The sequence below is a fragment of the Lytechinus pictus genome, chromosome 10 (assembly GCF_037042905.1).
Source record: "Lytechinus pictus isolate F3 Inbred chromosome 10, Lp3.0, whole genome shotgun sequence".
Lineage (NCBI taxonomy): Eukaryota > Metazoa > Echinodermata > Echinoidea > Temnopleuroida > Toxopneustidae > Lytechinus > Lytechinus pictus.
The window spans coordinates 24,516,017-24,538,873 of record NC_087254.1 but is presented as its reverse complement, the minus strand read 5'-3'; the positions used below and the strand labels follow the sequence as shown (position 1 = coordinate 24,538,873).

General features: G+C 37.3%; 1 protein-coding gene across 1 annotated transcript in view; it reads right to left on the bottom strand.

Annotated features, from left to right (window-relative positions):
* LOC129270363 (uncharacterized) overlaps nt 1-20,921 on the bottom strand; it is a 37,580-nt gene extending 16,659 nt beyond the window's left edge. The window contains exons 1-22 of the mRNA XM_064106064.1: nt 20,894-20,921; nt 20,040-20,545; nt 19,191-19,359; nt 18,268-18,440; nt 17,089-17,737; nt 15,824-15,967; nt 15,017-15,208; nt 14,376-14,602; nt 13,658-13,805; nt 13,229-13,323; nt 11,868-12,785; nt 10,920-11,221; nt 10,346-10,527; nt 9,390-9,647; nt 8,409-8,566; nt 5,190-5,349; nt 4,775-4,848; nt 4,365-4,427; nt 3,261-3,386; nt 2,185-2,310; nt 970-1,093; nt 342-400 (exon numbers count right to left, since the gene is read on the bottom strand). Of these exons, the coding sequence (XP_063962134.1) occupies nt 342-400; nt 970-1,093; nt 2,185-2,310; nt 3,261-3,386; nt 4,365-4,427; nt 4,775-4,848; nt 5,190-5,349; nt 8,409-8,566; nt 9,390-9,647; nt 10,346-10,527; nt 10,920-11,221; nt 11,868-12,785; nt 13,229-13,323; nt 13,658-13,805; nt 14,376-14,602; nt 15,017-15,208; nt 15,824-15,967; nt 17,089-17,737; nt 18,268-18,440; nt 19,191-19,359; nt 20,040-20,545; nt 20,894-20,921 (4,881 nt within the window). The remainder of the gene's footprint in view (nt 1-341; nt 401-969; nt 1,094-2,184; nt 2,311-3,260; nt 3,387-4,364; nt 4,428-4,774; nt 4,849-5,189; nt 5,350-8,408; nt 8,567-9,389; nt 9,648-10,345; nt 10,528-10,919; nt 11,222-11,867; nt 12,786-13,228; nt 13,324-13,657; nt 13,806-14,375; nt 14,603-15,016; nt 15,209-15,823; nt 15,968-17,088; nt 17,738-18,267; nt 18,441-19,190; nt 19,360-20,039; nt 20,546-20,893) is intronic.
* Nucleotides 20,922-22,857: the final 1,936 nt, after the last annotated feature.

The window sequence follows — 22,857 nt, the reverse complement described above, 5'->3', positions numbered from 1 at the left end:
CATTAACAGAAAGGCCTGTATTCTGAAGTTGGGTTTAACTTAAACTCGGATTTAAAGTTGTGGTTTAAGTATGGATAGCCAATTGCTAAATAAATGAAGAACAGTAGAGAAATCATATTTCAGCTCATTTGACTCTCAATTCATTCATAATTGTCTAGGAAGTATAAATAGATGAGTGGCTTCACCATTAAAGAATCAGGAAAGAGCACAGTAAATATAAGAAACATACAACTTTTAAAAAATTTGCCACTTTTGGCTTCCCATAATTTTAGCACAGATTAAGACCATGGTCTAAGTTAAACCTGACTTCAGAATACGGGCCATAGTGTTTATATTCTCACATTGTCCCTCTTCCTTTGAAGATTTTCCTCCTTCTCTTGTGTCCACTCAGTTGTTGAGGCTAATGAGAGAGCCAGCAGGTGAGGAAATAAAATGCATACATATTTCATCAAAGACTACAATTATGCTGATGAAAGAGTTCAGTTTTCAAGTACAAATTACACGCAATATTGACACAAATGTTCCACGAGACTGCTTTGGATTCGGTGTAAATGCAAACCTGCCCAAGACTGGTCCGGAACAGGTTTGCTTGATGCGCTACATGCTTATCCAAACAACAAACACAGTGCGCGCTTGGCGCCCTGCCAAACCTATCTCGGACAGCTTTGGTAATTTGGTGTAAATGCACAGAAAGCTGTCTCTGGGCACCCCAAGACTTGTTACGATTCCAGTGTAATAGGGGGTCAAAAATTAAAGGTCAACTTTTTGGAAACCAGTCTCAGGGCTCCCTGAGACTGGTCTCGGGTAGGAAATCCGGCGTAACAGGGGCCTTCACCATAGAAACAACAATGGGGAATGCAGGAGAGCCGCTATGAAAGGACGTATGGTGCCTTTAATGCTGGATTCCTGCTTAAAGACATGGGACACACGTTTGACAGTGTATTTTGAGTGTGAAATACTTTGACGAACCTTCACTATCCGAAGTGGAAGTTGCTGCATTGAGTGCACTCTGAAGGGCACTGAAACTCTGGTCACCCCCTGCAAGCTCAAAGTCATTGAGTGGTAATGACTCCTGCACACTCCTTGCTGATCCCTGCATTCAGTTAACAAAAAAAAGGACATAAACTTGTTGTTCTTGTTATCTTCAATATGCACTTAGTCTATTGCACAAATCGTCCGCGGTCTTCCGAACCGTCGTATCACACATACGACGGTGCAAACCCATTTCAGAGAAAATCGACTACAAAGTTTACTATAATTTTCACATCTAGTTCCCCAGCCTTAAAACATATTCATTGCTCGAAAAATACATGGTTGGAAAGACCAAGACAATTACTTGACAATGGTATCCTTATTTTTACACAAAAGCAAGGATCAGAGAAAATATCGCAAAATAGCTACATGCTTGTAATTTTGATTTGAGTGGTTTAGATTTCCCCCGTACAAAAACGCCATACGGAATTCAACAACCCTGACCCAATTTCAATGCGGGCGGTCAGTCAAAACGTTGTATCGCTTTTCACGTGCAAACTCAATGCAGTGTAGGTGGCCGATACGACAGTTTGGCTGACCGCGCGCATTGAAATCGCGGTCAGTCAAAAGGTCGTATCGCTCTGTTACGGTACATGTTTCCAATGGGATTTTCGCATTTTATTTTTAAAAAATGTATGGCATTGCCGCGAAAATCCTCTCATATCTCAGAAAATAAAATAAATTGCTGGCTAGAAATTTAGTTATGAATATAGTAGGACTTGTACTTTAATTTTCTGCAAAAATCTCAAAATCGATTTTTTTTTTTGGGCATAATTGACTGATACCACGGTTCGGATGACCGCCGACGAAATTACTGTACCCCTTAAATACACAAGAAGGGTTTACCATTCTGACCGATTATGGACGATATGGGCTCAATCCTAGATATCACGCCAAAGTCAATGACAGATATTCTCCAGTCACTAGTGGGCCTTACTGAACACCAAAGAGACTCAAGACCTTGCAGAAAGCGTTAAACGCTTTGTCACACAATTTCTCCGTTTAGATTAATATTTTGATTTGTAATATAGACACCATAATACAAATGATAAGGAATATAAAAGTCACTGAAGGTGCATAGACATTGTAGAATATGAGCTACAAACACACAAGGGGAGATTGTACCATAGAATAAATTCAACAAAAACTTACTTCGATGGTATTTCCCAGGATTTCAAATAGCAAAGAAACTGTTGTCGCCAATGACTCTGAGGATAAAGTATCTTTTTGTTCCTCTGTGACATCCAGTATTTTATCAGCAACGGTGTTAAGTGAGGTCTGCAAAGGCATTGGATATATAAAAAAATAGCTTCACAATTTCAATCACATCAGAATGACAAATTAAACACTTCTAAGGATATGGATAATGTGTAAATAAAATGTAAGCAAGTATTATTGTTACCATCATCATTAAAAGCATTGACAACATTGAAGATGCAGACAAGAAATCCATTTTGGAAGATTTGAGAGTAAAATGCTGTTTAAAATGATTCTTTAAATTTATAGTCGACAACATCTTCATTACTTCACCCAATTCTTTACAAATTTATAAAATAGGCTGCTCCATTCATATTGATAAAACCTGTTTGCATTGATAATAACCTTTCTTCTGTATGCATCCATCTCACCTGTTCCTGCTCCCAGTACATGTACAATTGCATTGGCAGATGGTATTTTAAAAAACTCTTCAAAACTTTATCTTGACTGATAAAAAATTGTAAAGAATGACACAAGCTAGACCTCAAACAGACACATTTGGGAACCCCAGAATCTTTCTGATGTGATAAGAATCTGGTAAAATGTTCTCGTTTAAAGAAATCGATGGCAGGATTGGCATACTGCACCCCATTTTTAAAATCCAAATCGCTGTTCTGCATGACTCTTGCAAAGGTGGTCATCATATTATGCACTATTTTTCGCTGCAATCGATGGCAAGATTGGCATACTGCACCCCATTTAATTTTTAAAATCCAAATCACTGTCCTGCATGACTCTTGCAAAGGTGGTCACCATATTATGCACTATTTTTCGCTGCAGACGGCCCTTTTGTAATCTCAATTTCATGACAGAATACACAAATCATGGGATTGATTGATTATCATTCATTCATTCAACCAATCAATCATATAAATATTCTTCATTTTCATTTTTTCGCCAAAATTTCATACAAACTCAATTTGTCATAAATATATCTCTACAAGATTTGTTTATTTGAAAACCATACTTACCAATGCAGATTGAGATAGTTCATTAGTAAATAAAGAAACCGCTACTGCAGAAGCTCCTAATATCTGGGCATCTTCAACGTTATTGACCTCCATTGCAGCTTGAACTGTGACTATCTGGCTTCGTATCTGTCAATCAAATATATTGAATAACAAGATTTAGTGATAGGTCTAATGGTGTGTTTCATTTATAATTCCTTTTCAGCTTTATTTTATTTCAAAACATGGCATCAATATTGGGTTGTTTCTATTGAGCATCAACAAAGTCAATAGATCATGGCATATCGAGAGAACATCAAGAGTATATTCATTAATATTGAGTTTATTTGTTCTGAAAACAGACATTCAAAATTTCCAAGCATTAATTATCTTACAATTATCAATGCAAATAAAAAAAAACATGGTTTTTTTTTCTAAATGTGAGTGCCAGTATTCATCCCTATCGTGCCATCACTAGCCTCAAGTTTGGGGGCTGAATCAGTCATCCCACCACTTGCCTATATATATATATATATATATATATAGTGTGATGATAAGTTTACTTCAACCAATCGCTGTTGAGTTGTGAATATTAAACATAATGAGATGAGGCGAGGCCAACTCAACAGATGACGCAGGACACCATTATTTGCTTTAGCTTTCGTCTTTTAATTGAGACTTCGTCAGAAGCGTCTGTAATTACAGACTATTGTGATAGTTAAGTATGACCGTATCCTATCTCGTTCTTTAGGAACGGCCATACTTAACTATCACAATAGTCTGTAATTACAGACGCTTCTGACGAAGTCTCAATTAAAAGACGAAAGCTAAAGCAAATAATGGTGTCCTGCGTCATCTGTTGAGTTGGCCTCGCCTCATCTCATTATATATATATATATATATATATATCTCTACATCTGTGTTAAAGGTGAATTTTTTGGTCTTCTTTCAATGTTCGTAACATTGCGCCTTTACGCCCTCTACCTTTGTCTTTACGTCTATATGTGTATTATGACGGAATAAACCCATTCATAGACTTCGCCCTTACGTAGGATGTATGCATATATATATAGCCTATATAAATAAATTCATCAGTTCTACCATTTAAATTTTGTTGATGATACTCACATATGCACGCATCGTGGTCTTCTGTAATTTCTGTGCTTCTAATTCACGTATTGCGGATGATGACTTTCGATGAAAAAAAAAAGACACAAGAAACACATAACTGAAACCAGCATGATAAAAAGTATATTAAATATATATTATACACACATATTTATTTCTACAATAATGTGTTTCAGATTGTATACCTGGTTCCTTTTTTTCATTTACAATAATACTTGTCATGATAATGATGATAATAATCGCAATATTAAAAATAACAACAATAATAATGATAATAATAATAACAATAATAATAATAATGAAGATAACACTAATAATAATAATAATTAATATTATTTATAACAACAAAAACAATAAATAAATTATATTAAGCAAAATTAAAATGATATCATGCCATTCACTGAACTTACAAGTTCTGTAACAGTATCATTTTCTGTTCCTAGGTTAACAGAGTGTGTTTCAATTTCAGTGTCAAATCTGCCATCTGAAACAAAAATAACAACAACAAAAACAACGGTACTAATGACAAGCAGATACTAATAAATGAAATGAAATTAAATCATTAACAATTAACACTGCGAAGGTAAAAATAATAGAATACTGCTGCACCAGCAGCAATTATCACATAAGCTGCCAAAAAAGGTGTCATGAAGCTAGTGAAACCCATGACCAAAGATATACATGATTTTTACAAAAATATATGTTTTTTTCCTTTTAAAATAAGTTAGAAATGGAATTTGGCCATCTATGATTTATGAGGATACAATGACTTTAATATCAAAGGAAAAACATGGGAGAAATCTACTAGCCATCAAGCTCACTTACTTGTAACTGTTGCATCATAATTCAGAGCTGAAATATCGATTCCGGTTCTTACTGTGACACTCACTAAGCTCCCTTCGGCTTCTAATTCACTGTATGAACTCAAAAGGTCTGTCACAGTATCCTCGTTAAGAATATTTTCTGCTTTCCGTCCAGGATTCACCTTGAGAATATTGAAGCAAGTAATAGGTTCTGGTAAATGTATTGATTTTTATTGTTCGAAGTCATTATCAGATCAAAATGAAAGATTATATCATAAAACATATGCTTTGTAAAAGGTCTGGGCCAGGATTCAATTCAAGACAGAATTTAAAGATTTAACTCAGTATTTTGCTCAAGTAAAATACAATATACATCCTTGGTATTCAATTGCATTTTTTAAACTTTCAATTGCATTTTTTTACTAAGTATTTTGCCTAAATCTAAAGTCAACCGCCTACAGTACCATATTTAAGTCTGGGTTGCGTGCAGTTTACAAACTTAATATGCACAGTCATGTACATTCTAAGCACAGATGGATTCATAGATTGCATGTTATTTGGCTCAAACTTTATGTTGTCCCAATAGTTATTAGTAAGTATTTCGCTTAAATTTGGCTTGATAAAGTAAAATACTTCGATGTTTAAACATTTTGCTTAGCCAAGTAAAATGCAAAGTGAGATACAAAATCAATACTGTCAATTGAATACCGGCCCTGATCTGGAGAGCGTTTCATGAAAGGACTTGTCGGATGTTATATCCAACAGCTACATGTACCACAGGAGTTGGGATTTCTCAGCCTCATTACAATCAAGAAAAAACATCAGGGGGGTGTTTCACAAAGATTTAAGTATGACTTAAGTCGCACTTAAATGCCAACGCATACATGATATGCAACGCGCAATCTTATTAATATATACACATTAGTGCGCGTCCTCATGACACAATCTGACCAATGAGGTCAAGCCTTTCATACCGTATGCAACTCGGTATTTAAGTGCGGCTCTAAGTCATACTTAAATATTTGTGAAACACCCCCCCCCCCCAGATCTGGCAACCTGTCAGACAACAACTGCTGATGAAACACTCCCCTTATAGCCCTTTTGGATTAGATGCAGATAGGGAGGACAAGAATACTTTGAATTATTTAAAAGCTGCTTTAGGAGACTTGATCCGCACTTGATCCACAAGACAGCTCATCTCTGAATTCATGAACATGACTCTCAAAGTGTGCAACTTCTGCGATCGAAGGTCACTCATTTTCTGTCCACAGTCTGTACTATGTACTACAATCCAATCAAACTACAAATTTTGAACGTTTTATCAATAGTGATAATCATAACAATAATCAGGACTATTTACTCTCTACACTGCGGATTGTTTCTCAATTCATGAATGCAATTTTTTTGCCAGGTCCGCAACATTCTGATCCGCATTCAATACGGACTACCGTATTTTCCGGTATATAAACCGCGGCCATGTATAAACCGCACCCCCAATTTTTTACTCTTGGAAAAAAAAAAAAAAAATTGAGGAAACCAGAAATAGTGAAATCTGTGTAATATTCTATATATTTGAAGGAATATCTTCATGCACTCTCCGTGATACTGAAGCAATAAAATATACGAAAAGATATTATTTGTTCGATGCAAAGTGTTTTTACTTCGACAATTTTGATGCAATTATCTCGCTCATGCAATACACAGCGATAATGCCTGTGCGTGGTGCTGAGTCTACGGGCAGCTGCCGGCTGCCCCGAGCTCTGCCTCTGGTACGTCCAAAGTGATTCGTCCTGACGTATGAATTTTGCATAAATACTCATAAAACAGACTTATTACCTGTTGACGACGAATTGGGATTGTGTTTACTTAAGCAACTCAACACCATCACATGACCAAATAATTTGAGAACGGACTGTTGGCCGAGCGAGACGAGCAGTCACGTCGGCTTTTAACTTTTTTTTTCTGAGCATACATGGAGGGAGCGCATGCCCGTTGCTCGTGAGTCGCCGCAGCCAGGGGGGGGGGATGGGAAAGGACGATCGGGCATTGCATCTTGCATTGATATTAAGTTTTTTTTTTAAATGAGAAAAATGATGTGATGTGGATGTGGATGAAATACAATTTTTTTTTTAATTGTTTTGTTGTCTTCTTGATATAGTTTTGTTAATGATATCGTATATTATTATTTTGTAATGATATCGTATATCATATTAAGGGAACATTGAATATTTATTTCATATGGGGTATTAAGATTATTCTTTCTTGGAGAATTGGTGGCCCTGAAAAGGGCCCGCCCATAAAATGGGCCAGAGGATTTAAAATCCTAGGAATTGCTTCCTTGACTTAATTGGCGACGTTCTCCATTGCTGCAAAAGCAATCAATACCGGTAGATGGCGCTTCAACACGTACAGTCTTCAAGTTTAGTTAGCTGCACATTAGAAAGGCCTCGAGCAAGATTTCTGTTTCTTTCTGGGATTTTTCTTATTTTTGGTTTGGAAAAGCGATAGTAGGCAGCTTCAAAATTTAGTGCCCTACTGTTCAGTATTAGAGGTATGACATTAGCTGTCAATTACACTAGCAGATCGGTCAAACAGAAGAGGGTAAAATCTTAACTACGTCTACGGTACTGCGCGACGCTCCGCCTTCAGTTTCCCTGTACGTCGCTAGGCTGCGGCGCGCCCAGCGCCGGCCAGCCATGCCAGCAGGCGCTACCGAGGAGCGCTCACCGAACATGGATTGGCCGTCCCGCGAACGCCACGACAAAAATCATTAAATTATGAAAAGAGAAAGACAGAGATGATGTAAAGTGAGTTTTATTTCATTCTTTTTACAAGTCCACGTTTCAAACATGTCACACATTCATTATATATGCTAAATTTTCGTCAAGTCAATTAAGTTTCTGAGGTCGGATTTCTCTGTGTTCGTGTATAAACCGCACCCCCCATTTTCAAGGTTTTCCCCGACGGAAAAAGGTGCGGTTAATACACCGGAAAATACGGTATTTGAGAATTCTATGAAATCTAACATTCATTACATACACTTACCAATTGTGAATAAAAAAACAGGTTCCTGAAAAATCTTGTCAATGCATATTTTTATTCTGGCACATGTATAAAGCTACTTCTACAGGCTTAAACAAGATGAAAATTTCAGAATACAATCTTTCCATTAAAGATTTCTGATGTAAAATCACTAAAACTGGAATTGTTCATTTAGTCAACAATGCGAACAAGAACTTACATATACATTTCCTACATCAACATCTGTGGCTGCTCCATAGCGATCTATGATAACGACGCTGATTCCTACAGTGTTGTTCGTTGAACCAATCCCGAGTTGCACCAAGGCCTGCCCCGTGCTAACCACGACCTTTAGCTGGCGGCTACCACCATCAACAGCTGTATAAAGACACCATTAACATCACTTGTGGATTAGAACAATGTATCAACCGTTGTATGCAATTTTCATTATACAATAGGAAGTGCTTTTTTTTCACAGCTGATTGTTTGTTTTTCTGTATTTTGTTAATCTTTTTCTCTTGTATAACAAAGGGCAAAAAATCAAATATACATTTACCAGAATATATAGAAAAGAAATCAATCACGGATTGCTTTGTAGATGATGCAACCAACAGAAACCTATGTTTCATAATACTACAAGAAATAAACAGATATACTAGATTACGATAAAGAACAAACTTAATAAATTCCCCAAAATAATACAGCCCTATCAGGTATGATCCGAATTCGTATGTCTCTTTATGTGAAACTAGTTTGCAATGATAATGACCCTGTCATAAGATTTTGAGCAATGTTTCTATAAAAGTTACTATTGAGTTGCAATTAAATATACATAAACTTGCTGGTGTGTGGTCAGTGGCGTACCTAGGATTTTCCACAGGGGGGGCAAAATCGGCCGCCAAAAAATTTGACAAGCAAAAAAAAAAAAAAAAAAAAAAAAAAAAAAAAAGGTCTTCAAGCTCATCAGGGGGGGGGGGGGGGCAATAAAGGTCTTCAAGCTCGTCAGGGGGGGCAAAAAAGGTCTTTTAAGTTCGTCAGGGGGGGCAGGTATATGTCTTTTGTATGATAAAGATTACATACAGCAACATGATAATTTCTATTAACATTTAAAAACTATAAATTTGAAATAAATATCAGAAATGCTGGTATCCTACATACTCACAGTTCCCTTTCAAAGTGACAAACATTTAGAAAACATTACCGAAGAATCTGTAAGAGAAAATGCCGTCTTCATCATGCCAGTCAAAACAATTGATGTAAACAGAATCACCGAGCTCGATGGACCGAGAATCGACATCACACTGACCACCTTCTGGGGGTGTGTTCAACTTGGCTTCAATCTCTGTGATGCCAACTACTCCCCCAACATTGGTAGCAGCAAGCTGGATGACATAGTCCACTACCAATGGCTGTAGCTTGAATGCCGAGTGCTCGATATAGATTGCATCGGTGGTTATACCTACATGTAAAATAATGTAAAATTTTAAATAGAAGTACATTACAAATACTTTGGAAAGGGTTCTATTTAAACATAACTTCAGAATGATAAAGAGAGGTGGTAAAACATTTTGCAGAGAGGGTGGTGGTGGAAGAGGTCTAACGAAAAACATATATAATAAGCCTTTAACAAGATATATGTGTTTCCCAAGTTACATGCATATTACCGCTATGAAGTCTGGTGGCAACAATCTGGAAAGATTAATTGACAATTACAGCAAAGATATAAGGCCCATACTAACATTATTAGTGTTATACTCTTATGCAATGATTTTTCTTCATAGAGTCATGAAGAAAATCAATACTGTAATGTTAGCTTTGGTCACTCACAAATGTAAAATGCAATTGAGTGGTATGTTCCACAACTGATTAAGCTTGATTTTAACTTAAACACTTTCATGGAGTGTTAATTATAACACAACTATTCAGTGAAAATTTCTTGTAAAACTAATTTCCTTTTGTGAGATAAGTATCATATAACTCCGCAATGAAGTTCAATTAATTCATTTGTATATTATCGTTTTCATAATTACTGAATAAAAATGTAACCTTGAATTCCATACATTAAGAAGTGTGGACTAAAATATTAATTTATCCTGGAGTTGAGACTAGGATGTCATAATACCATCCACTGTCTGTTGTCTCAGCATATTACTTTACCTGTGGCTAAATCCTTCCAACCAGTTAAGGGCAGTACGTGAGTACCATTGTTAAAGAGCATATCCCATTGGTATGTCACACCATCACAATCAGCAATACAATCTGATCTTAAGCGAAGGTCATCCGAAGGGTTGATTTTAATCGCGTTAAAATCTGAGGTTGAGGGCGTTCCTTCAGATAACCTAAAATTAAACATTAAATAGAATGATGATATTGTGAAATGTTGACAGGAAAAAGATGAAATAATCATCATCTTCTGGAATATTCCAAGTAGACTGCAAGAAACAAGCAACACATAAAAAAAATCATCAAAATTGGATGAAAAATAAGACTTGCATGTTGTATAAATTTCATTATTGAGAATTTTCCCCCTTTAAAATAAATGTGCAGAAAAAATGTCTAATAAAATAAGTCAGAGCAATGATGACCTGATAATTCAACAGTCCACCCTATTTTTTTTTATTCTTGAAGCAGAAAATATGAAGACTTTTATTATGAAGAAAGTCAATGCCGGGGTTATACACTTGTAAGCACTATACACAAGGATAGTCATTTTCATTATCCCAGTATTTACCTTATGACAGGTTGAGGGGGATTCCCACTGACAATTTTCAGCTGAAACGAGACCTCACCGGTGACGGTTCCTTTCTCGATGATCACTGTCATATCATAGGTCATGTTATAGTTCAATAATCCAGTATCGAGATTGAGAATACTTTGATCATGATTCAGTCTCCCGGGCCCAGTACCGAAGCAGCCTCCATCAAGTCCTCCATCACTTGTGATATCCACAGGTGTGTCAACTAGGTTCTTGTTTATGTCGAGCCGATATTCTTCGTAGAAACGCTTGCAGTAGTACTTGAATACAGTGATTCCCTATGTTTGTGAGTAGATGATAGACAGAAATTACGTGAAGCAATCATTGAGTTTTCACCTTTTTATGTCATTAAGGAAGATTTGAGTAAAGAGGTTCGATGCAAAAAATCACTCTCAAGATGCCATAAAACTCAAAATATGACGAAAAAGAGCGGTTATATTAACGCTTTGACATTTCTATGTACTGGTATCAACCCATATATAAAGAATGTGCCTTGTAAAAAAAATTGACATAATTTTTAATCATTTCTTTTCTTTTTATTCAACCGCTGATGTGAGATTAACAGAGATTGAAATCAACGTGTAAATCTGCCGCTTTGAGAAAAGGAAAGAGAATGTGCATCTATTTTCTTTGCATGCAAAAAACACTTGACAGGAAAAAGCTGTCACTTTGTGAGAAAGAAAAATAAACATTTTCACAAATCACAATAGCAATATAGTAAAACATTTAATGGTCTGAAACTTTGTGAGGTTGGAAATAAAGGTAAATGAAGTGAAAAAAATGCATAACTCTCAAAATAAAAAAAAATTATGATTTTGCTATCTTCTGCCAGTGTGTGAAACAAGGGAGGACAGGGTTTTAAGACATACAAGTCAATAAATCATTTGGTTTTATTGCTTAAATCACAATTGTTTGATGACATACCTGGTCAGTGATGTCACGATCTATAGAAGGATCGTATGAATAGCGCCCAGGATCTAAAGTGAAGATCTGTCCATGACCAACCGTAGTTGACGACAGCTGTCCATCAACAACTCTGGCCTCGAGATTGAATGGCAAAACACGTATGTACTCACGAGCACATGCCCTAAAGACAACACCATCTAATTTACTGCTATCCATGGCAACGCAGTATGTTATGCAGTAGTACCCAGGCGGGTAGGTGTACGGATTCAGTTTGATGTCCGCAGTGTTAGCTTCACCGATATAGAACGGGTCAGTCGGTTCAAGCTCCGTAAGATTCAGAGAGAGACCAGAGATAAGCTCACCATTGGTACTGTTGTATTCACTCACTGACCACGTCTTGATGTTGTCATGTATTTTACAACGGATGTCGGTCTCCGTCTTCAGAGCTATAAAGTTGAATGTCTCTACTAATCTTGGGTAAGTCCCATATGGGTGTGCATCGCTGAAGGATACAGCTGGCACGTTGCACTCGAGATACGTCACCGCAAAGGCTTCTTCAATGAAGATGTCGCTAACGAGATTGAACCCACGCACAGTGAATATAAAACTACCATTGTCTGCGTATGTATGTAGAAGATTGATCGTATTAGTTAGAGGGCCTATATAGTCTGCAAGTGGCGACTTCCAGTGACCATCGCATACCGCTTCACCGTACATTATGGGTGTCTGGTGGTCGCCATAGTCAATGACCAGACACGAGTTGTATCCGATCTGACCGATAGTGATGGAGAAGTTCTTGGGCTGGTTAGGAATGGTGATGTCTCCAGTTGTTACTTCTATTGAATGGATTGTCCTGAAAAGTTGGAATGTGGCAGTGATGATGTACCGCTCGCTGACTGGGTTGCTTGCGGCAACGGTTACGGTGTGTTCTCCAGGCTGCAGACAAGACAATTGAAACAAATAGAATCTTAGATGATTATCAGTTAATCTGAGGGCATTACACCTTTTCATATGGAGCAGCTAGCAGAGACAAATCAGTTCAGGAATGTGTTACATTTAAGTATTCAGTTGTACAATAAAGAATTACCCTTTAACTAACATAAATAGCTTTTACTACTCCATAAAAAATAGGAATACACCAGTACTCATTGTGATGTAAAACGACATCAATAAATACGAATCAGCTGCATAGTCTACAATAAGTACCTACAAGAAAACTGTACATTATACTTGTCTATTATGATATTGTCTTCAAATCTTATGAGAAGAGGATTATTATATTCCTATAAGATTGACATACACTTTTAATAATGCACAATAGTTAAATATTATAATGTCTAAATATCCAAAGAAATTAGTACTTGAGATTTCCTACATACCGCTGTATAATGGTGCACAAGAGTACCCTCAGTGGTATTCACAGGCACAGAACCAGCATCACCAAAGTCAAGATACTCAAAAGTAATATTAGTTCCTGAAATTTTAAGAACAATTTGAAAACATTAGTCATACGGTCTTCGATGCATTTTACACAATATAAAAAACAAGTTCCCTGAGTCGAATGGTATATTACTCAAGCAAAATGGTTTTGAGCAAAATAATTGAACCAAAGTGTTCTTAATTCATCATCATCATTACTTATTCAGCCATTCAGCCATAAAACACAAAAAATCAGGGGTGCATGCATTCAAAATAAAGAATTGACTATAAGAGAGGTATAAACTACAAGTGATTAATAAACAGGACAAAAATCATGAATCAAGTCAACAGATGGTAAGGAAATGCTTCTGAAATTAAACGCATCTTACCGGAGGAATACACAGGCTCAAATACTATGGGTCTCTCTAGTGGGTAGTTGTTTCCATAATCTGCTATTGGCGAACCGTTGGGTGGTATTTCTGGTTGGTAGAGGACTTTCAGGTAGATGTCTGGGGATATCACACCATACAGCTCAACCTAGAGGTAAAAAAGACACACAACAACATTACCACAACATATAAAACATTAATGTGTGACCTTATCAATGTTCAGCATTTTCATGGCCATATTTTGGTACAGCATAAACCTCCACATTCCAAATTTGCATGAATCAGTTCATAATAGCCAAAGGTATGGCAAATACTCGATAGGCTCCATTAAAATCAAAGTAAATTGGCTGTAAATTAGCTGTTTGGAACCACGCCAATTTGCACTGATTTCAATGAAGCTATAGGTAGGTTTTCAAACGGTAATTTGTTTGGCCCCTGTGAACAGATTGCTGCCCAATTTTGGTTGTGGATGTTTTCCATCACGCCAAGATATGGTATCAAAGACAATGAAATGAAAAAAAGAGGACTTTTTGGAACTTGATGGCTCCGGAACTAAATAAACTTCCTTTAAAAATAGATTTAATCATAATACATGCCAGTCTCCATGGCCCAAAGTCACAAAGAGACGTTTCAAATATATGGTTTGAACTTTGGTTTATGCGGGATTCATACCTTTATTAGGTGTGTACACTACAAAAGGGTCATTTACTGGTCATACCTTTTCAATGATCGTGATTGAAGAGACAAGATTCTCGATGGTCACTGTGACATAGAAGGTGCCCGGGAACTGGACCGGATTGATGTAACTCTCTTGATCTCCTTCGTTGTTTAAGGTCATGACATGGGTACTGTTGTCATAGTAACCACCACTGAAGGAGATGTTTGGGTCCGTGCCGTACGGTTTCCCATTTGATGCCAGGAGTTCTACTGTTATGTTGATGTAACCTATGAGAAAATGGATGATAAATGTATTGATAATCAAATCTAGGTTTAATTTCACAGCTAACCATAGAGGTAAGCATCTTCCGGAAAATCTACACTAAGAAAGGCAAAATCAGCAGATAATACTAATATGAACATTTGTAATACACTGGTATCAACCATGCATAGGTGCTCATGGTGAAGTCAAGAAAGGAAATAGAAACATAATAACAAGGGGTGAAAGTTACATGTGGAAATGTGTATTCTTATTAATGCTTGAAAAAACCTATCACCATTCAGAAAACCATCTATATTTTGCTCACAATATGTATATTGTGACTTATCATTTACACATGGGTGGTCATATTCTTGTATTCGGACTGTTCGAACTTGTTTGAGATCGTCACGTAAGCTGGGATCTACACATTTAACCCTTACCCTGTTCTGGACTGGGGTACGGATGGGAAGCGGGGGTGTCCGGCATGATTTTGTAATGTTCCTCGAGTACAGGATGTTGAATGTAGATGGTTTCAGATGCAGTCTCATTTCCATGGAGATTGGATGCAGTCACAGTTATAGTTATCTGGCCATTTGAGATATTGTAGAAGTGGTCAAATACAGGCAGAACAGCTTGATAAAAGAAAGGCAATGAGAGAGAAAGAGTTCGGGTTAGAGGCAACTGAGCAAGAAAAACATGAATCCCAAGTCTACAGAATAGTTACAATTCTAAATAAATCTTGCCCTTGCATTACTTGAATTGGCATGATTTTACTCCTATACAAGCTGCAGGCATTACATAAAATGCATTTAAACACTGCTCACGATGCGGCGACTTAATGTATGTTAATAGGGAATTAGTAATCAAGCAAGTCTGTGATTGTATTTTGAATGAAACAAACTACAATTAATATTAAACAGTAACAACTTGTATTCTCTATTTTTTGGAAACAAGACAAGACAAAAGACTTTGAAATCTAAATACTAAAAGGGATTCCTACAGAAAAATTATTTAGACTGCTACGAAAAAAACCTAAAATCTTGGCAGATGAAAATGAAGTATAACACTTAGCAGTTCTGTTATGATTTCATATCTATGATTTGATTAATCTATTTTCTTTTTAAAGCAAACATAATAATCAAACACAAAATAATACAAAATAAAGACAAATAAAGCGTTAACAAAGTGTTCAATATCTCAGTTACACAACCGATTGCATTCCCAAATAGAGATATTTGTTTTCTTACACAATCCAGTTAACTGAAGTATTTCGCCATCTCCCCAGTCAATGTCCAAGTCTATTGGATCCCCCGAATCAACAGAAACTGTCAATGAAATATCAGCTTCGCTAGAAAAGTATGGCTGGTCTGGTGATACAGTTATCATCATATCTACAAATAATAATCAGAAGAAAGAAAATAATAATGGATGTGCCTATGGGTTAAATTACCTTCACTGTTGCAGGTTAATGAAATATTTTTTAAAGAAAATACATAAGCCCTTCTAAAATTCAACATTTATGTGTATTCAACACTTCGCATTTATGTACAGAATATAACATTTATTGGAAAGGAAGATAAGTTTTTAGATTAGAGCACTGAAAGTACCATAAGAGTTATGCTTGAATCATTTAATGATAAACAAATACCAGTAACAAAATAATAACAGAATAATACTTGAATCTTTTAATACATTCATGATTTAATTTCTCTTAATAGATAACAGCTCCATGTTGTTGTTCCATGCTGCCATTTGAAAAACAAAATGTATACCAGTTAAAACATGTTTGACAAACACCAAATTAAACAAACAGCAGTAGAACAGCACAATACAATCTGTGAAAATAACAAGTTTATTAGTTTTGATGAAAAAAAAAGAATTATGAAAAGAAAAGTTATGCATTACTGAAAAAGAGGGTGATGTTCCTGTGCATGTATTTGGAATTTCAGCAAAACATAAAATACTCTGAAAAGAACAAGAAAAAACATTTTAATAATGACATCCTCGATAGTACAATAATGCAATTAATTAATGTACATTGGTTGCAAATTCAAGATAACAAGAAAAAAATGTGTGTGACTTTAATAAAAACAATTTAATGAGCGAGGGCAAGTATGTCTTGCCCAATAGACCCTTTGGAAAATAAAAGGAAAAAAATACAAAAGTGGATTAAACCTTTGTAGAAGTTACAAAGCATCATCAGTTAAGTAATAATAAACTCAGCATATTTGATGATACTAATCAAATACATGTTCATAGTACAATCAAATGAAAATCACATATAACACTTATTTCAATGATCCTCAAAACAAAATAATAAATCTAGAAACAAGCATTAAAATGGGAAGGCAAAACAACAGAGTAAGAGTATGAGTATATACAAACAACAGAAGGCTGGGGAAAAAATGAAGAATAGATACATGATAGAAGCGACATTGGATAGATAGGGGAGAGAGAATTGGAGAAACTGTACATGTGAGTGTGAGATGAGTTAAAACATTGTTTTACTTACTGCGAATAGGAATCTGCACCTCGACCACACTATCAGCTGTGACACCAACCGAATCCAGGGTGTTATTGACCCTTACTGAGATGGTGTTTGTCCCTACATCAGGGTATTCGTGCTCCAGAACAACAGAGAGAGGATCAATAGCAGCTATTCGAATGTGGAATTGCTTTGCCTCAGCGGTAAAACCAGAGACAAACTCCATTCCTGCAGTGGGCGTTGACGATGTGAGACTGAAAGCCACTGCTCCATCACTTGTATCGTATCTGACTTGGGCAGTCCCTGCATCAACAGCGAAACCAAAGACATCACCGATTTCCGCAATGGCAGTTCTGTCTGCCACTGGAATCTCGAAGTAGTTGTAGCCTGTAGAGGTAGCTGTCTGGGTAATGACATGTCTGACCCTGTAGCTTGCACGTGGAGGATCACCCGTTGACGTAACGTACCGATCTGGTTCTGCCTCGCAGACGGACTCGTCAGATTTCGATGCACAGCGGTGTTCAGATAAACAGAAGATATGCGTGGATGAATCGCAGGAGGTATGGTACAAGGGATTGGTGGGCATCAAGGTATCGTAGCCACAAGGAGATGATGAACACTGGTTGTCAATGAGACAGTATGTCTCACCTGCACTGCTACAGAATGGTTCTAGGATCTAATACATTGTAGTAAAGAAACCAGTAATTTAAGCCTGCGAGAACCTTCAATATAACATTTCATATACCACACTGGCCACACATTCATTAAAATAGTTTCATTACAAGCAAAAACAAAGGATACAGAGGCTCCGTAACAAAAATCTGTGTCACATCTTTCAAACATGAATTCTGTAAACCATTGATTCCCCTCTAGCTCAACCATTTTATAGGCATAACAAAAACAATTGGCAATTCAGGGATAGCTGTCCTAATATACATTGAGTGGGATTCCTGGTAAAACATGTAACAGATACTTTGTACAATCTTTCAACCCAATAAACAGGGATGTAGGCGAGGCCGGCCTCAAGGAATATTTTGTCGGCCTTGGCCTCGGTCCGAGTCGCGTTTACAAAGTCTATGGGAGAATGTTTTCTCCAGCGGCCTCGTGACTCAGACGTACCGGAATTGACTACATCCCTGCCAATAAATCTTAGATCATATACCATTGCAGAACAAATGATATCAATATGCACTTCATTGACCATACCAGAAAGTGAATTGTCCCGGTAGTTCCAACGTTGACTTCGACCGATCGGATAGCCCCATTATCAAGGAATTCCTGGCCAGGCAAAATCCACACAGTATCAGATGCCACAATATCATTCTGAAGGGTTGACAAGGCATACTGGGAGACAGTCCCTACTGAAAAAATATTTGGTGCTGTGGGGAAAGGACAAAAAATGCAAAAACGCAAATATGTCAGTAAAGAAATAAAGACTCAAGGAGGGGGAAGCGCTGAAAGATGCAAAATATGTGCATGGCCCAACAGACAAAACTGCTCTGCCGCAATATCCCAGATCCATATTTATTATTAACTACATCTGTATAATTTGTAATTCAACATTTATTTGTAGCAATTTATATGCCTATTAGCCTGTAGGTACTTCTGATTTGGGGTAATTCATAAACTTGATGAAGTAATCCTGGCGAAGTAATTATGAAGTAATTCGTCACTGCAGAGGCACACACATACACTATAGCTTGACCACCTGAGAATGTGGATATTATAGACTGATGATTTAGTACAGAGGCGTCATAGTTAGGAAAATAACAAATTTTGTGGAGGAGGGGTGTATGAATATTATGGTCACTCATCATTCAGTTGAACCCTGGCTGGGTCACTGTGAGGTAATTTGTGTTGAGTTAACCAATAAGACAGACAAAATACATGTTTGCATGATCTCATCTCAAAAATGCATCATACAGGTAATGATTTTTTATATTCAACCCAAGACTAAATTCTCTGCTTTATATCCATGTCAATGGAATACAAGGGAAATCAATGCATTTCCAGAAGTGATTACCATTGAGTTACACATGTCAAGTAGAATATTGTTAGTAAAACAAATTAATAAATAATAACTATTCAATCTCCCTAATATATTAGATTGCAGATTATTTAAAACTTACTTCCTATGTGATATGGACTTCCGATGTTTGTTGTCAGGGTCATATCAGAACCGTCTGTAACTGTAATCGAGCAGGAGAACAAAGTTGATGGTTCGACTACCTCCGGGCAATCCATACCAACATCAGTAATACCCATGTAGGTAGTGATCTGCGTACCTGCAAAGGCACTCTGTGCAAATAAACAAAACAGAAGAATGATGTCACTTCTGAAGCTTTTATAATAGACTTCATCACTACGATGAAAGGGAATTCCATGTGCTAATGCCCAGTATGAACACCACTTACACACCAGAGTCTGTACTACAAAGGTTTACAAAGAAATGTAAGTATGGTAAAGCAGTTCTGATTGGTTCGTGGTCTGTGTTTTGGGTAAATGCAGATACAACTATGATCCCCATTGGCCAAATTGCCATTTAAGAACTGATTGCAAACATTTGTATTACAGAGCCCAGGAGTCGTATTTACAATTATATGTAAGTTATGAATTGTCCAATATTCTATTGCTCAAATTGTGGTACCATTTCATTCATCAGCAGTGATCAGTGATTTCTGAAACTTTGCACATTTGATGTAAGCTGTAATTGTTATCTGAATAAGTCCATATCAATTTGATTTTATGTGACATCAAGAGCATGTAAACCAAATTATGAGGAGTCTTGTACATGTACATGTATCTTGGCAGGATTTTATTGCACTTTCTGTACTTGGTAATCTCCTGACATTAATCATACCAGAAATCAATTAACTTGCAATTTTTGCAACTTGTCTGATGGTCAGAATCAAGAGCAAAGGTCATAAAACCAATGATTTCTGCGCATTACACAAACATCCATTGCAAAGAAAACTTACCGAATAGCTGTTCTGGGCTAAGATGCTAGCAACATATTGACCGGGAAGTGCATACACATGATTCTTTGTCTGAACTGCGTCGTCTGCCGTGGCTGGTGATCCATCACCATAGTCAAATGACATTGTCACTGCTTCTCCTGTGACATCAGGTTGAAGGGACTGAGGTTGACCAACAACAAAGACATCGTTGGTGCTGTTGAGCTGTACTGCAGCCCGTGTCAGGGTGATACTGAGGACCGTGTCGCTATCAGAACCACCACAAAACTGAGCACTGTCACCACTGCAAGGGCGGTCACAGGTGCCAGCCTGGGCAGCACCGGAGTAGGTATCGCTACTGCACAGGCAATAGCGACCCATCGTCAGTGCAGCATACTGGTATTCAAGGGCGCCGCAGGTATCTGCACAGGTCTTGTGGTCAATAGCATTTGGGTCATAGTCACCAGCTGATGTCACAAAGATGCGATTTTGGACGTCCACCTTGTAGCATGCTTGAACGGTGAAATCCGCTGGAAAAGTAATCAGGAAAAAAAATGTAATTTAGATGAGCTTTGTCATACAAATTATCAGTGTATGGTCAAAGTGTCCAAAACAATATCAAAACATTCAATGACAAAATAACTTTTCTGGGGCCCTTTGCAGAAAGAGGAATGTTAAAAAGCAACTAAGAAAATCATGTGCAGATACAAAATGGGCCTATTTGATTGGTTTAAAATCCAAGTTACATTTGGTTTGTAGCTCAAGGATGTGTTTGATTGCAACTCTACAGGTATCAGCACCAGGCCCCTGGTAATCCACACAGTCTCTATGGAATAATAAATTGTTTTTTGTAGATCAGGGTCCAGATCATTGTATACTCTGTACAGGAGCCTTAGTGAAGCACATTCTCGTACATGTACACTCTGATCCTGTCATTTCTCCAAATGTGGATTGAAATTTAAAAAGTTAAACATTAAATGTGTGAGACTAAATAAGTTTTCACACCTACTGCATTGCAAAACATGAGTACTGTAAAACAGTAAAAAATCCCCCTTCCTTCTTATAGGCCCAACGTCTATCAACATTTGGCAATCAAATACCTCATGACCTAAAAAGCGTAGACACATATCAGCAACTAAGTAAAAATTACTTTTGTGATGCAATGGGCATACACAGACTTTGTTCAGAGGGGTTTTTTTCATCACAAGGTACTTCAAAAGTAATTATGGGAACAACAACTGAAAATTCAAACACCTTGTCCGCTGAAAGTATCTCATGAAGATATGAACCCACTACGGTATTTGTATGAAATATAATGATTATTTTGTTGATATGTATTGGGCCTACTCTCACTCCATCTTACTTTTCTCTCTCTTTCTTGGTCACTATATCAATCAACCCAAGATAGAGTGCCTGACTAACTTCTTAAACTCAATTATCAATCATCCTGGTAACTTTATATTCTGTATCCTAAATTCAAGATCAGAGATCCTTGAATACAATCCTACATAGAGTTTTTCACATAACTATTTTGCTATTCGGGATTAAAAATTAGGGAGCTGGGGGTAAGAGATTATCAAGCAAACTGCGCGGTTTGCGTGCTGTCGCCAAGCGAAAGACAATGAAATCAAGATTGTGACGTAAACACGGTGGCAAATTTTTCCCGTCTTTTCATAACATTTTTCTCGTTTTTTTAATGAATTCTTGTTTAAAAATGAAATCAATATCATAATGTCAGAAATGAAGTTGTATCCCATGTAGATCTAACGTTACATGTTTTAGGGATAGATCTTTTAGAAGGAAAGTAGAAATCTCGGGGGCGAAAATTTCAGGTTTTTTGGCGGTACACGCAGATGTATGGGAAGCAATTCCAGGCTCTGTGGAGGGTAAGCATACGTTAGTAAATGATTTTTATTATTATTATTATTATTTGTTTGGCGTCACCTGTGCCTGGGAAGCGAAAAGCGAACTGAATCACTATGAGTATGACCGGCAGGTCTCTCCTCCCGATATAACTGATTGGGGGGAATGCAGGTGTCATTTTTTCATTTTACTCTCTAAGAGCCTCCTGGCTATTTCTGACCAGCGCCTCTAACGTTACTGTTACTTATACTAGTGTTAACGAGTTCATGCGGCGCATCTAACATTAATTTTAAAACTTAAAATAAAAACACCCCTTTCAATGACAACGCATTTTGGAATTGGGTGGCACGCATGTTTACAGAAAAACATTTTGCTGCCCCCCCCCCCCCCCGGGCTATTTTGCCCCTGTGTTGCAGGAACTTCTGTGTGAGGGTAATAATAATATTTGGTTTGAACATGTCAGATCAGAGGCGCACGGCGTCTGATTGGGCTTACACACGTCCACCGGTACCGTACCGGGGAAGTTCGGGGGGCTCGAGCTGTGCGATCGCGCTACGTCGTTAAGTACTTGTCTTTAATATTAGGCCCCTTTCCCAACAAGCAAATTTGTACGACTCGACTCTTAGTACTCTTTACACTTACAGGTCTGAAAAAAATGTCGCCTGAGCTTACCTAATTATACGGATCCACATTTTCAGGTGCAAAGAAGGAAGGGTACTTTTGTCCCGAAGAAACGGAAGAACTGCTTGGGCTACATTCGGAATTCAAGGAGAGCGCCCAGCAGCTGAAACATCACACAGCTTATGAATATTAATGAGATACCGTGATACCGGTACTTTGTCCATCGTCGGCGTTTTTTTTTTCCGGGCCGGGGGGGGGGGGGGGGGCGGTGGTATTTGTTTCTTTCTTTTTTATTTTTGGAAAACTCCGTTATTCTTTTATCCCTGTGACACATGTAAAAATGATAGTTTGGGGACTT